Source organism: Macrosteles quadrilineatus, unplaced genomic scaffold (genome assembly GCF_028750875.1).
Source record: "Macrosteles quadrilineatus isolate MER2022 unplaced genomic scaffold, UCM_ALF_1.0 Scaffold_18__1_contigs__length_3160703, whole genome shotgun sequence".
NCBI lineage: Eukaryota > Metazoa > Arthropoda > Insecta > Hemiptera > Cicadellidae > Macrosteles > Macrosteles quadrilineatus.
Window position 1 is genome coordinate 2,263,873 of NW_026542611.1, and position 14,282 is coordinate 2,278,154.

Below are 14,282 nucleotides of genomic sequence, written 5' to 3' on the forward strand. Positions count from 1 at the left end.
TGTTAGGCCGAGGGCGGAATAGCTCTCGGATCCGCGCATATACATCGCGAGACCGTAGGTCGAGGGCGGAATAGCCCGGTAATTAGCCAGTGGTGAAATAACTCTGGTGTCGTCGAATAGTAGGTGTTAGGCCAGGGCGAAATAGCTCGTGGACCCGCGACAATCGAATCGGTTGATTGTAAGTATAATTGGTTTTAATTCCAAAAGTGAAACACGGTATATCCATTAAGTAGAGGTTTTATTTTATTTTCGAAGTTAAGATCAGTGTTTCACTCACAGAATTAACACCTAATTATTAATTTGTTTAAATTAGGGCCTAACCCGGGCAGTGATGAGCGTGTCATTTACTGAAAGCTGATGCTTTAACGACCATATCTGAGCCCATATTTTAAAAACTAAATACTATTATTATTACCACTAACCCTGGACTAACTCAATTAGATTAGCTATCCGAGGCCGACAGTACAATTTTGTCCCAGGACGAAATTGCACCGTCACAGTAGGCAAAATATTAGTCTACCTATATTTGTTTTTGGTATCTTTAATAAGAGTATGTACTGAGTTCTGTTTTTGCGACTATTTTGAAAAAGTATTAACCGAATGCGAATAAGTTTATTTTATTGTAATATGACGAAATGGGGTTTAGTTACTAGCTAAGCAGCCTCTCAAAGCATCGCTAATTAAATTGAGGAACAAAGCAGTGAGAAAATACAGCCACGTGTACTAATGCACAATCCCGGAGGTCCCAAGGCTAGAGGAGGACAAAGACGTCGCTACGACAACGTGCTGCCCTGGGCAATTGAAGTTATCCTGGGCTTCGAGCAAAAAACAGGTACATGCGTGACTCATAACCTATATAAATGCGGAAATAAATATTTTGTCCAAAATACAAGCAAAAAACAAGCATTTTATACTCATAGTACAAGTAGCGTAGAATAGGTATTTTTTTTAAGCCTCTAGGGTACTTCCTGTTAAAGGGAACATTTATTACTATCGATGATTTTTTTCGGTATATCGATATTTTTGTTTTCCTTTACGATCCATTACAAATTGTCAACTGAAGAAGAATGGGCCAAAAATATGAAGAAAAGAGAAAGATAAGACGTGGTTTATTTGTATGATAGGCCTAAATTTTACTGTTTTGATACTAGTTTTATTTAAAACATGTGTGTTCATAAAATGTTTTAGCACGGGCTTGTGTTGATTGATAAAACGAAACCAGTAGGCCTATTGCTGATAGGTTGAAACTAAACAAATTAAATTCAACCTGTTTATGAAATTTTACTGTTGAAGTGAGCCGTGACTTGTACGCCAAGCGTCCCACCAATGTCACGCCTCAGTGTTTTTTGTATAGTGCGAGTGCTGGCCTTGCGCCGGAACTCGTTTGGTTTGGGTCGGGCAGCAAACCTGCAACCCAGAGTGAATGTCCGCTTGACTTGTGAACCAGAAGACGTGCGGCTGTCATAGGTTACTGTCAAGATTTGTGTACGAGTTACGTTGTGTATATATTTGTCAATGTATCTGAATAATGTTATTTTTTCTTTCACCTAAATCAATTTGTTGAAATTTCAACTATCGAGGATGGGTGCTCCATCAAACCATCAAAAAGCTATCGAATTCCCATAATCGAACCAACGAGCGGGCCATTATTGTTCTTGATAGTGGTCAATGACTTAAGTGTAAATGTCCCTACAGATATTGTTTTATACACAGACGACACCACGGTAATCACCAGGAGTTGAGACTATAGTCAACTTTTAGAAAACTGTGAGTTGAATAAAAATGTTGTTGAGAACTGGCTCACAGCAAATAATTTAATTCTAAATAAAGATAAAACATCAACTGTAGTATTTAGTCTTAGAGAGATTCCTGAGATGCCAAATGAAAATCTGCATCCAAAGTTTTTGGGACTAACTTTTGATACTACTCTAAATTGGCAATATCATGTTCATTTGGTAAAGGCAAGACTTAGCTCGAGTATATTTGCTATGAAAAGGTTATGTCAAATTATCTTTTACCATCCTTTCAGTTTTTCTACTGTGTTGCATACAAACCAAATTCTTATTTATTTAATTTTTTTTGAGAAAAGAGATTATTTAAAAGATAAATTCTTTGGATGGGGGAAATGATGTTGTTTGTTGTTATTTGTTGGATTCATTAAAATATATAGGCTTTGTTGACAACTTTTGTTTTGTTTTGATATTCACCCACGGCCTTTCACTTTTGTTAGGGATGTGGGGCGGCCACTCGCACTGTCACTATGGGGGGCACGTTTCCAATGGTTGTTCGTCTGGGGATGGTGCGAGGGGTCGGCTCAGATGGTAGTAGAGCGTGGTTTTTTGTGCTCTTTCCACGAAAGGCCGTGGTTGGATTTGATTTTTGGGTGATGCTGGTCTAGCAGTCTTAGGTAAAACGGTGCAGAAGGCCCTTGTGGATTCTGGGTCAGCCCGTTGTCTCATTTCCCTTTCCCTGTTTGAAAATCTAAAATCTTCTGGGCTAATCAAGCAAGTTGAGCGAAGTACCCACATCTGCTGGACTGCATCGAAATCCCCACTTCCAATCATCTATGAAGCCCGTTTGAAATTCAAAATTGAACATTTTTCTTGGGTGTGGAGTTTTTGGGTAGCCAAGGACCTTTGCATTCCTTTCATTTTGGGAGCGGATTTCATCAAGCATTGTGGCCTGATTTTGGATTTAGGCAGAGGCCAGTGCTTCTTTCGTTTCGCAAGACGGGTGCTCATTCCTTTTGCGGATGAAATTGTGGATGGTGCAGCTGTGGTCGAGCCTGAGACACCCAGCAAACCAAAGGTTGATCTATTAGGGCATCTGACTCCTGGTGAGGCTGAAGCAATCAGAACATTGTGTTCTCGTTTTCCTGAGGTGCTAACGCCAAAGCTTGGAGTCACCAATCTTTTGGAGTACGAAATCCGTTTGACTGACACCCGTCCAGTTCGTTCCCATCCTTACAAGCTTGCTCCACCCAAAATGGAAACACTCCGTGGAATCATCAATGAGCTTCTTGAAAATGGGGTAATTGAGCCTTCTCGCTCAAGTTACGCTAGTCCAGCTTTTCTAGTTCCAAAGCCAAATGGCAAGTCTCGAATGGTTCTAGATTATCGCAAGTTGAATGCTCAGATTGAAATTGACTCTGTCCCTCTCCCTGATTTGCACTCTGCGTTCGATTGGTTCGGTAAGGCCAAGTATTTTTCCGTCTTTGATTTGAACCAGGCTTACCATCAGATTCCCTTGAAACCTGAATCTCGGCCTCTCACTGCTTTCTGCGTTCCGTGGAACTTGTACCAGTTCACACGTGTTCCCATGGGCCTAGCTGTGGGGGCCCAGACCCTCACCAGACTTCTGGACTCCATCTTCCATGACGTCAAGTTCAAATTTGTGTTCAACTATCTTGACGATCTTTTGGTGTACAGTGAGAGCTTTGAAGACCATCTGGTTCATCTTGAGGAAGTCATGAATAGGTTGCTTAGGGCTGGCCTTACCGTAAATCCCGAGAAAGTTAGTTTTGCTCAGGCTGAGATTTCTTTCCTAGGTCATCTAGTATCATCTCGAGGTGTCTGTATCGATCCGGCTAGAACCCAGGCTATCAGGGAGTTTCCTCCTCCCCGAGATGTCAAAGGCATTGCCCGTTTCATTGGAATGGTGGGTTTCTACCGGCGCTTCATCCCCAATGTGGCTGAGTTGGCGGCTCCTCTCAATGAGCTTCGGAAGAAGGGCGCCAAGTTTGTTTGGGGTGAAGCACAACAGATGTCTTTTGATTTTCTGAAAGAAGCTATCATGCAACCTCCAGTCTTGGCGATGCCAGATTTCAGTCGAAAGTTTGTTTTGCAAACCGATGCTTCCTCCGTCGCTATTGCGGCTGTGTTGTCTCAAGAGGTAGATGGTGTTAGGCAGCCAATTGCGTATGCCTCACACACTTTGAACCCATGCGAAAAGAAAAGCTCTTCTGTGTATGAGTTAGAGTGTTTGGCTGTCGTGTTTGGAGTGAACAAGTTCAGACGTTTTTTGGAACATAAAGAGTTTTTGCTGGAAACCGACAACCAAGCGCTCTCGTGGCTCCTTGCACATCCTCGCCAGCTTGGGAAAATTGGTCGTTGGGTTGTCCAGATATCTTCCCTCAAATTCCAAGTGCAACATGTTCGAGGCACGCAGAATGTGATTGCTGACACTTTATCAAGGATGTATCACTCACCTGACGACCAACCTTCTGATCAGGAGGAGCACACTGGGTGTGCCGTGCTCCTGGAGTTTCCCCTTGCCTTCTCTGAGTTCATCCCACATCAGCTAAAAGATCCCAAGCTGGCTAAGATCATTGGTGAGCTTCAAAATGGGGGAGCCTACCCCCCATATTTTCTATCCCAGGGTGCCCTTTGTTGTCGAGACCGACAGCGAGGTAAACCTAAGGTTGTGCTGCCTAGTCTTCTTGTACCCATGGTCTTTGCGTACTTTCACTCTTCCCCTGTGGGTGGGCACTTAGGGATTCACAAGACCATTGCGAAGGTTAGGGACATGTTCATCTGGAAGGGTATGGACAGGGACATTGCGGCACGAGTACGTTCTTGTCAAACATGCTCGCTAAGCAAGCCTGCTCAGAATACCAAGTATGGGTTGTTGTCATCTGAGGTGGCGGAGAGACCTTTGGAGAAGGTTTTCATAGACTATGTAGGGCCTCTCCCACGTAGCAAGTCAGGAAACAAATTCTTACTTGTTTGTGTGGATGCCTTCTCCAAGTTTTGTTGGCTTTTTCCTTTGAGGAACGCCACTGCACAGCTCACCGTGCAGGCACTTCGTACCCATTTGTTCCAACACTTTGGGATACCCGCCACCATTGTTTCCGACAACGGAACTCAGTTCGTGTCTCACCTTTTCAAAAGAATGTGCTTTGGGCACGGTATCCGCCATGTGACCACTTCTCCTTACTATCCACAGCCTTCCCATGCTGAGAGGTTCAACAGAAATCTTCGATCCGCTCTCATAGCTTTTCATGCTGACAAGCAGACCACCTGGGATCAGGAACTTCCTTGGATTCAATTTGCTTTCAATACTGCACACCATGAGAGTCACAAGGCGGTCCCTTTCGAGCTGTTGTTGGGCTATCCACCCAATAATCCTTTGGCAAATGTGTGGAAAATTGGCGACCTTCTGCCACCCCCTGGTGCTGCCAATGTCAAGGCAACTTGGCAGGCGGCTAGGAGGAACTTGATCAGGGCTAGGGAATTGGTCCGGAGGAAGCACAATCGAGGTCGGTTGGACAATCCTTTCCAGGTGGGGGATTTGGTTTTCTGTAAGGCTCATCCGGTCAGTTCGGCCGTGGACAAGAGAGCCGCAAAGTTGTCTCATCGGTGGTCAGGTCCCCACCGCATCTTGAAGTTCTTGACTCCTGTCTCCGTGCGGCTTGGAAATCCGCAGACTGGAGAAGTTTTCCGGAGGGCTCACATTTCTCATCTGAAGCCTTTCCGGGGAACAATTCCGTAGGTCATCTTTCTTTACTCTTGTGTCTGAGTGGGAAGTGCACTGGGCCAGAGAGCTTGATCACCTCTTCTGTCCCTTGTGCGCTGCTGAAGATTTTTTCCCTAGTAAATTTTCCAGCACTGGCCAGTGCAACCCCTGGGGGTGAGTAGTCCCTCCAGTTGAAAGACTTTTGGCGTTCCCCACTTCAGACACTTGAGTTGATCTGTGGTGTTGAGATCTTCTAGAATTGGGAGAGGTTGTTTTCTTTTTTTTGGAGAGGAAGTCCTCCTTTGGGGGGGGAGGTTGAGCCGTGACTTGTACGCCAAGCGTCCCACCAATGTCACGCCTCAGTGTTTTTTGTATAGTGCGAGTGCTGGCCTTGCGCCGGAACTCGTTTGGTTTGGGTCGGGCAGCAAACCTGCAACCCAGAGTGAATGTCCGCTTGACTTGTGAACCAGAAGACGTGCGGCTGTCATAGGTTACTGTCAAGATTTGTGTTTAAGGTTATGTCAAATTATCTTTTACCATCCTTTCAGTTTTTCTACTGTGTTGCATACAAACCAAATTCTTATTTATTTAATTTTTTTTGAGAAAAGAGATTATTTAAAAGATAAATTCTTTGGATGGGGGAAATGATGTTGTTTGTTGTTATTTGTTGGATTCATTAAAATATATAGGCTTTGTTGACAACTTTTGTTTTGTTTTGATATTCACCCACGGCCTTTCACTTTTGTTAGGGATGTGGGGCGGCCACTCGCACTGTCACTATGGGGGGCACGTTTCCAATGGTTGTTCGCCTGGGGATGGTGCGAGGGGTCGGCTCAGATGTTAATAAGAATTTGGTTTGTATGCAACACAGTAGAAAAACTGAAAGGATGGTAAAAGATAATTTGACATAACCTTAAACACAAATCTTGACAGTAACCTATGACAGCCGCACGTCTTCTGGTTCACAAGTCAAGCGGACATTCACTCTGGGTTGCAGGTTTGCTGCCCGACCCAAACCAAACGAGTTCCGGCGCAAGGCCAGCACTCGCACTATACAAAAAACACTGAGGCGTGACATTGGTGGGACGCTTGGCGTACAAGTCACGGCTCAGAAGACAAAGTATTTTCGTTTAGGCCTAAGCCTACTATTTGGCATGGGTACGTAAAAATGCTTTGTAGTAGTTAGTCTCGTTATCACTATTCAATTAAGCTACCAGTGTTTCTATTAGTGTTACTAGAACTGATTATTCGTACCATATAGCCTAAAATAGTATATTATTTCCAGATACTCTTCAAAGGGCAATCCAAACCTTCCTGACTGTGGACACTCAACAAAAAGTTTTAAATGCCTGTCATTGACCAAAAGGGACATTAGACATTTTCATAAAATGTTTTACTCTTGGACAAAGAAGGTACCGGTAGTGCAAGACCATCTAATTTTAAAGTATTGTACCACGTAGAAGTCGACTAAAAATCGAGAACAGTTTCAGAAAAGGAATGACGATTACCTATTTTGTAAAAAAGGCAACTCATCAGCTTGGTGTCCCAGACAAAGTTCCAGTGTGCCAAAAAACTTTTTTTGTCTCTTTTAGGCCTTAAAAATCCAGAGTAGAAAATGTTTGTAAGAAACATTTACAAGGCAAAGCAATCAAGGAGAACAGGGGTGGGGTCACAAGATCAAAACAATCTTAAAGGCGGTTTCACACTGGCGTCCGCGGACGATAATTTCGTCCGCGGACGGATGAATTGATTCGGATGAATGCTACGCGCCCCCTTCACATTGTGAGCTACGGTCCACTCATTCGCGCATGCGCATAGGGAAGTTGGCCATTCCTACTACAATCATAGATTAAACATACTTCCTCTTTCAACTCAGTGGAGGTGTGCAAAATGTCTGAGCCTTCTGTCCCATGGTGTCAACACGGATTTTCTGTTCCGTGGCTTGATTCAAGTAGTGATGTTGGTGACGACGAGGTTGTACTTTTGTACTCATTATCAAAAAGGAAAAGTGGGTTCATCCGACAAAGAAATCATTCTTCGTAAAAAATTAGAATTTACATTATAATATTGGTTTTGGTGTATAATTTAAGTTGTGAGGACACATCATTGAAGACAAAGAAATCATTCTTCGGAATATATGTGAATTTACATTACAATATTGGTTTTGGTGCTCCGGCTGTAGATGCTTGTTCCACTTGCATTAAGCTTTAAGAAAAATTAAAGATTGCTAAAGATGGAGAGAAAGTACGTATTATGACTCAAAAAAGATTTCATACCCTTCGTTCCAAAGCATTTTTTTCACATGTTAGATGAAGGTTCAGATGATACAATAGTGTTGTTTTATAACTGCCAGAAAAGCCAAGTATTGCCAAAAGTTCCCGACCAAAAAGCATATTATTCACGCCAGTTGTACTTTTACATCTTTACTGTTGTGCAGGGATCGTCTAATGATAAACTTACACGTGACAATGTTTTAAGTCACACTAAATGCTGGGCCCAAATACTTATAAACTTAAACTTTCTGCAATCCTTGTTGAAAATTATAACATATTTTGAACAAAAAAACTTTTTACAACACACCAGACTTGTTAAACTGATATAATACTAATAGCGGATAAAGAGTTTATGTTTCAGGGCAATTATCTTCGCACGGTTGGCCGGGCGGTTACCTCCCGCTATCTCCGCGTCCCGCCACCTCCGAATTTCAGAGTGACCCCTATAATCCTCGGTTACTACATGCGTTAAGACTTTCCGTCCTAACCTAACCTAACCTAACCCACGGGTTAAATTTTCATTAAATCTTCCATCCACGGGGATTTGCAGCCGTGGATGCAATGATAGCTACCAACGCAGGAAATGACGGTATTATAAGGGTCACTCAAGAATTCGGAGGTGGCGGGACAGATTTGGGTTCGGAGGTGGCGGAACGCGGAGATAGCGGGAGCACGGTTGGCGGGGCAAGTGTTGAGGACTCAACGCGGCGGATCCTCATTAGACTGTTTAAAAACGGATTGGCAAGGGTCTTTAGCTGGGAGGGAAGAAGAGGAAAAAGAGGAGTCTCCAGAATACTGCATTAGTGCAGTTGATTGGCCGTAAGTTTTTAACATTATTGGTTTATAATGTTACTTTTATTTATTCTGTCAATGATATATTTGCTATTTATTTATTATTAAACCTTGTTGTTACCATCATACGTTTTTTAAATTAACTAATAATTGGTATGTACATTTACGTCATACAGTGGCCTACATTTACTTCATATCCCCACTTGAGAATGCCATTGTGGAGAAACCTGTTATTGTTTGCATACATTTTTAGCAGTATGGCGTAAAGTTACATATCAATTATTAGTCAATAAAAAGGTGAAGGGGGCTTAAGAGGGGATTTTAATTACATTAATTAATCATCTTATAAAATTATTATATGCTATATGATATTAATTGTAATGTTACACACAAATTTGTTTGTAGATTGTACCGTACCTATCCTTTTTTTCCAGCACTGTACTGTTTAAACCTCTTCAATACTTTGATTGCTTGGTTGCTAGTTAGTTTAGCTCAAAAAGAAATTATTTTGCTTGAAAATGAATTCCAGGTTTTGCCATCAAGAAAACAAAGGATTGATAACCAAAAGATTGCATGAATCTTGTACGTGCCCTAATATTACCTGCTTATACACAGGAATACAGACATTGACACAAATGTGAATTTAGTTTCAGGTGTAGTTCGTCAAAACCATCCGTCCTCATTCGACATGAAAACGTTTGAGAAAAAACAAGTGAATGGTTCCGCCAAGCAGGAACAAGGATCTATGTAAAAAATAAAAATTTAGGCCTACTGCAGATGGACAATTAAATAGTTTTTTCTTGACTTTTCATCATTGTTTCATTTATAAGTTACTATAAGGCAGACAGCTCGTTCTTTCAAGAAGAGATTTAAAGAACATCTTCCAAGGAAAACAACATCCGCTCAAACCTCAACCTTTGCCGAACATTTAGTTTCTGATAATCATAACCACACAAATATTGACAGAAACATGACCGTATTGCATTTATCCAACGACCATTTCAACAAAGATACACTGAAAGAATTTGAAATAAACAGAGCTGTAAAATTTGACAAACAAAATATTCTAAATGATAAACTATCTTTCCAATCTAATTATATTTACGACACGGCAATTAAGGTACTTGAGAGAGAGTCGGGAATGAATAGGGACAACTGACTGATAACAAGAACAAAGGAGTGACGTCACAGCGCCGACCGAACACGTTGACCGGCAGTCTAGACGCTACATTCACCCGGTCGCGACGCATCATCCTAAGTTACCATTAATCCGTATTATCGTTGTAAATGTACCTTTTTTATGTGACTATGTTCGTGTTCGTGTGCGTGTTTGCGTGTGAATGTACCATGTGTGAATCGACGACCTTCAGATGAAGTGATTATTTTGACATCAACTGGACGCCTGATGATGACTTCTGTATGAAGTCGAAACTAGTTGCGTGACGAAAAATTGCGACTATTGGATTACTAGAAGCAGGTATTTAAACCAATTTATATATTCAACGTAATCCGGAGGCTAACATCAAAAATGAAAATAAAGAGTGCATTTTCAGTGAAGCTACTCAGGCAAGAAATCTGTTCAATATATATACATAAATTATACACACTCTATCTGCATTTTATATATATTATATTCATATAGATTCAATGATGGTAAAAAATACATATTTTTATACATTGTAAATATGTATAGTATCGATATGAAGGCCGGACATATTTACAGATATAATACGTATTATTTACTTTGATATACATATTTTATATAGGTTATATGCTTTGGATAAAAGTATAAAATATGTATTATAAACATATTTGTGCTGCATGGGTTACACGAATAGAATGTTCACTTTTGCAACGAAACAAAGAAGAAACGTTAAACCCGCAATTGCACATCTTTGCTGCAGTCATTTTATGCACATGGTGTCTAGAGCACTGAAAAAGATAAAGCATCGATGGACCGCTAAAAATTTTCATTTTGCAAGCTATTGCAGTCCTTTTTAACTGTACTGATTATGAACCATTTAAACGTAAGCTGAAACATCTATTAACTGTCTGTTTATATTCAAACTAGATGGTGTCTAAAGCCATAAAAAAAGATAAAGCATCGATGGACCGCTAAAAATTTTCATTTTGCAAGCTATTGCAGTCCTTTTTAACTGTACTGACTTTGAACCATTTAAATGAAAGCTGAAACATCTATTAACTGTCTGTTTATATTAAAACTTAAATGAAAGTGTTTTGGATTAAATTGCATTGATTGATAGCTCTGCTGAAACATGTGTTGTTTCAGATGACATTCCCTACAATTACAGCTTCTTTACCAAAGAAAGTTTTCCTCTGTATAGAAAAAGTCCGTTTTACGATGTTGGAATGTCAATTGAAAGAGATGTAATGAATTCTAATAGTAGTGAAAGATCCGACAACACTGAAAAGAACAGCCTGTACTGCCTAACCTTTTCCAAATTAATTTTGAATAGGTACATGCCCTACTCTTCATTATGACCAAGCTTTGTAATCAGGCATTCAGACATCGACAGAAACCCCAATTGTAGATTCAGCAAATTTAGCGAACCATCTTCGACATGTAAAGGAAAGTGGTTTAGAACAACAAACTAATCTAAAATAAGAAGGTTTGTAAAAAGGTTGAAATATAAGATTCTTCCATCTGCAAGGAATTGCACATTTTTTAAGTCCGCCTGCAATCGCCCAACCAAAGCCCGGAAGCGACAACGGCCAAACAAGATCGATGTCAGAGGACATATGCTTTGTATATGCTTTTATATATATGCATATATGCTGTAGATACATGCATGAGGTGGGGAGGCGCGCCTTCTCATACTTTGGCCCCACCTCGTATAATGCTCTCCCTAATCAGGTAAAGGGGGCCGACACTCTGAACACATTTAAAAAACATTTGAAAGAATATTTATGTAACAAATGATTTAGTATTTCAAGTAAATATATGTTTTTTTTATGTTTTTGAATGTAAATTATTGTTAATTTTTGTATCGAAAATTCTGGTCATGTTAAAGTAATGTTTGTCAAAATTGTTTTTAGAAATTGTTTTCATAGATTGTTAGTATGGATTGTTTTTACATAGTTTTCATAGATTATCTATATAGATTGTTTTATAGTTTGTTTGATATGTATAGTTTATTAGGATTAAGGACAAGAGTTTTTTGAAAACACATAATGTATTCTTCTGAAAAACGCTTGCTTATAAAGACCTTTTTATTTATTTATTTATGTCATTAAAAGGCTCGTAACGACGGAGGACGATCCAAATGCTATATAAATGTGGGTTAAGAGACAACAAAAGGTTAAGACATATTTCAATACCACCGTACTTGATGTTGTTCCTATATGCTTTCTTTCAAATCCCCAACATGTTGCCATCACCTCACCTGCTGGCACTAATCCATCAACCTTACCCGCTACCACCTCACCTTCTGCCAATGATCCATCAACCTTACCCGCTACCACCTCACCTGCTGTCAATGACCCATCAACCTTACCCGCTACCACCTCACCTGCTGCCAATGATCCATCAATCTTACCCGCTACCGCCTCACCTGCTGTCAATGACCCATCAATCTTACCCGCTACCGCCTCACCTGCTGTCAATAACCCATCAACCTTACCCGCTACCGCCTTACCTGCTGTCATTGATTCATCAACCTTACCCGCTACCGCCTCACCTGCTGTCACTGATCCCAACACCTTACCAGCTACCGCCTCACCTGTCGCCGCCCCACATGATACCTCCCCTGACAACCTACATCCTATCCCAACGTTACATGACGTCATGCCACTAAATGCTCAGTTAAGTTGCCATCATCTCAATTATTTGCATTTGGCCCACTTGGGTTGCAGTTATCCGACGAGGACCATAAGTCCTTTGACGGACTTGGCCGTAGATGCTGTGATTGAAACACTGATACGTCTGTATGGAAAGTGTACTCATGTTTTGTACGTTCCATCTAGCACTGGCTACTGGATTGTTGGTGGAGGCCTTAATTTTGAAGAAAACAAGTTTCTCACTGCAAAAAAATATTGAATTCCAAGTACTTAGTGATTTAAAAAATAGACAGCCGGAGAGTTTACGACAAAAAACAAGCTTCCTTATACTGCAAACTATGACACTTTTTTCAAAACTTCCACAGCATCTTGAACTAAAACACTTCGATAAGCAAGAAGTAAGTGAATTGATGTCACTTTAAAGAATAGTAAGAAACGCTTGGATGTTATAAGAAAACTAAGAAACAAAGGCAACTTCATTCATAATCGTAGTGTACTAGATGCCAACGACGGCTGCCTAAAAGTTTACCGGCGAAGGCCAAATGCAAATTTTACCCACACTGACTACTTGACTTGTGAATATTGTTTTGCATATTTCTATAAAAGAAAGTTGTGGCGTCATATCCGCAACTGCCCTGACAAATATGAAAGTCTGTGATATTAGCCCACTTAAAACTTGTGTTAGTTAGTTTATTATTAATCAAGTGAACAACCAAAATGGATGAGGAATCCATCGATGATCCTATGCCAATAGGTCTGCCAAGTACGTCTTCAGCTCCGAATAGGCCTAAATTAAGCCCTAACCCTAAAAGTCAGGCGGTACTTTACCCGAATCAACCCCAAGGATGCAAAGTGCAACATTGGCAAAAACCTACTCAAAACTCTAACAGGCACAACATCCCCATTAATTCGTCACCCAGAAAATAAACACAAAAAGATAGTCTACAAGGAATACATCGAAAAACAAAAGGTAACGGTATCCGAAAAGGAAGAAAAACAAAAAATGAAAATGCCAACTGCTCACAAGGAAAAAAACAAAAAAAAATATACGAGCATTTTAAATTAGTAGACAAATGGGCTTCAAATCACCGACAAGCCAAAATGATAACCAAAGTTATTAGGAAATCGATGGAAGTATTTTTTGTAACGAGTTTTTTTTTTTGTAAATTTCTGAAAAAAAACAACCATTAATTTGTTTGTGTTCCCTGAAAAAGAGGATGTCTCACATGTGGAAATAAAAGACATTGTCAAAGTATTAAAGTCCCCGAACATTAACAACCGTGGACAGTACCACTTTGAAGACATCCTTAAGTACAATATTCCTTGCCCTCAAGTTGTAAAAGACTACAACACATTTATGGGGGGTGTAGATAAGGCTGATAACCTCAGGTCTCTGTATATGGTGGACAGAAAATCAAAGAAATGGTGGCGCCGACTTTTCTGGGGGTTTTTAGACATAACTTTTGTCAATGCCTATTCCATTTACTGCCAACTATTTGATAGGGTACCTGTTCTTGAATTCCGCAGAAACGTTTCCCAGGGACTGATAGCGTACAAAAATTGTGGTGTAAAGAAGAGGTCGTCGAGTTCCCCAGGCCAACCGGACAAAAAAAGAAGGAAGCAGGAGTTTTCTGTTCCCAAAAATGTCAGAGAGACAAATAGAGGAATACACTGGCCCACGTTCGTTGAAACCCGTGGGAGGTGTGAAGTCTGCAGTAAAAAGAAGATTCAGTCCCGGCCTCGCTCAAAGTGTTCACACTGCAAAGTTTTCCTTTGTACCAATGAAAAAAAAAACTGCTTTGTTGAATATCATGGGGTTTCATTGTAAATAAGAGATTCATTATAAGTTTGTTTACATGTTACAAAGATTTTTTATTTTCAAATATTACACACTTTTGGTATGAAATAATTGTTGTTCTTTTATTCCTATAAGCAAAATATCTTTGAAAAACATGAATAGTTCTT

The 14,282-nt window shown here is 40.4% G+C and overlaps 1 protein-coding gene across 1 annotated transcript; it reads left to right on the top strand.

Moving 5' to 3' along the window:
• The first annotated feature begins 11,905 nt into the window (after window positions 1–11,905).
• Window positions 11,906–12,334, top strand: LOC129005257 (uncharacterized). Its single transcript, XM_054434098.1, has one exon. It carries the CDS (start codon window positions 11,906–11,908, stop codon window positions 12,332–12,334), a length of 429 nt encoding a protein of 142 aa, XP_054290073.1.
• The last annotated feature ends 1,948 nt before the right edge of the window (window positions 12,335–14,282 follow it).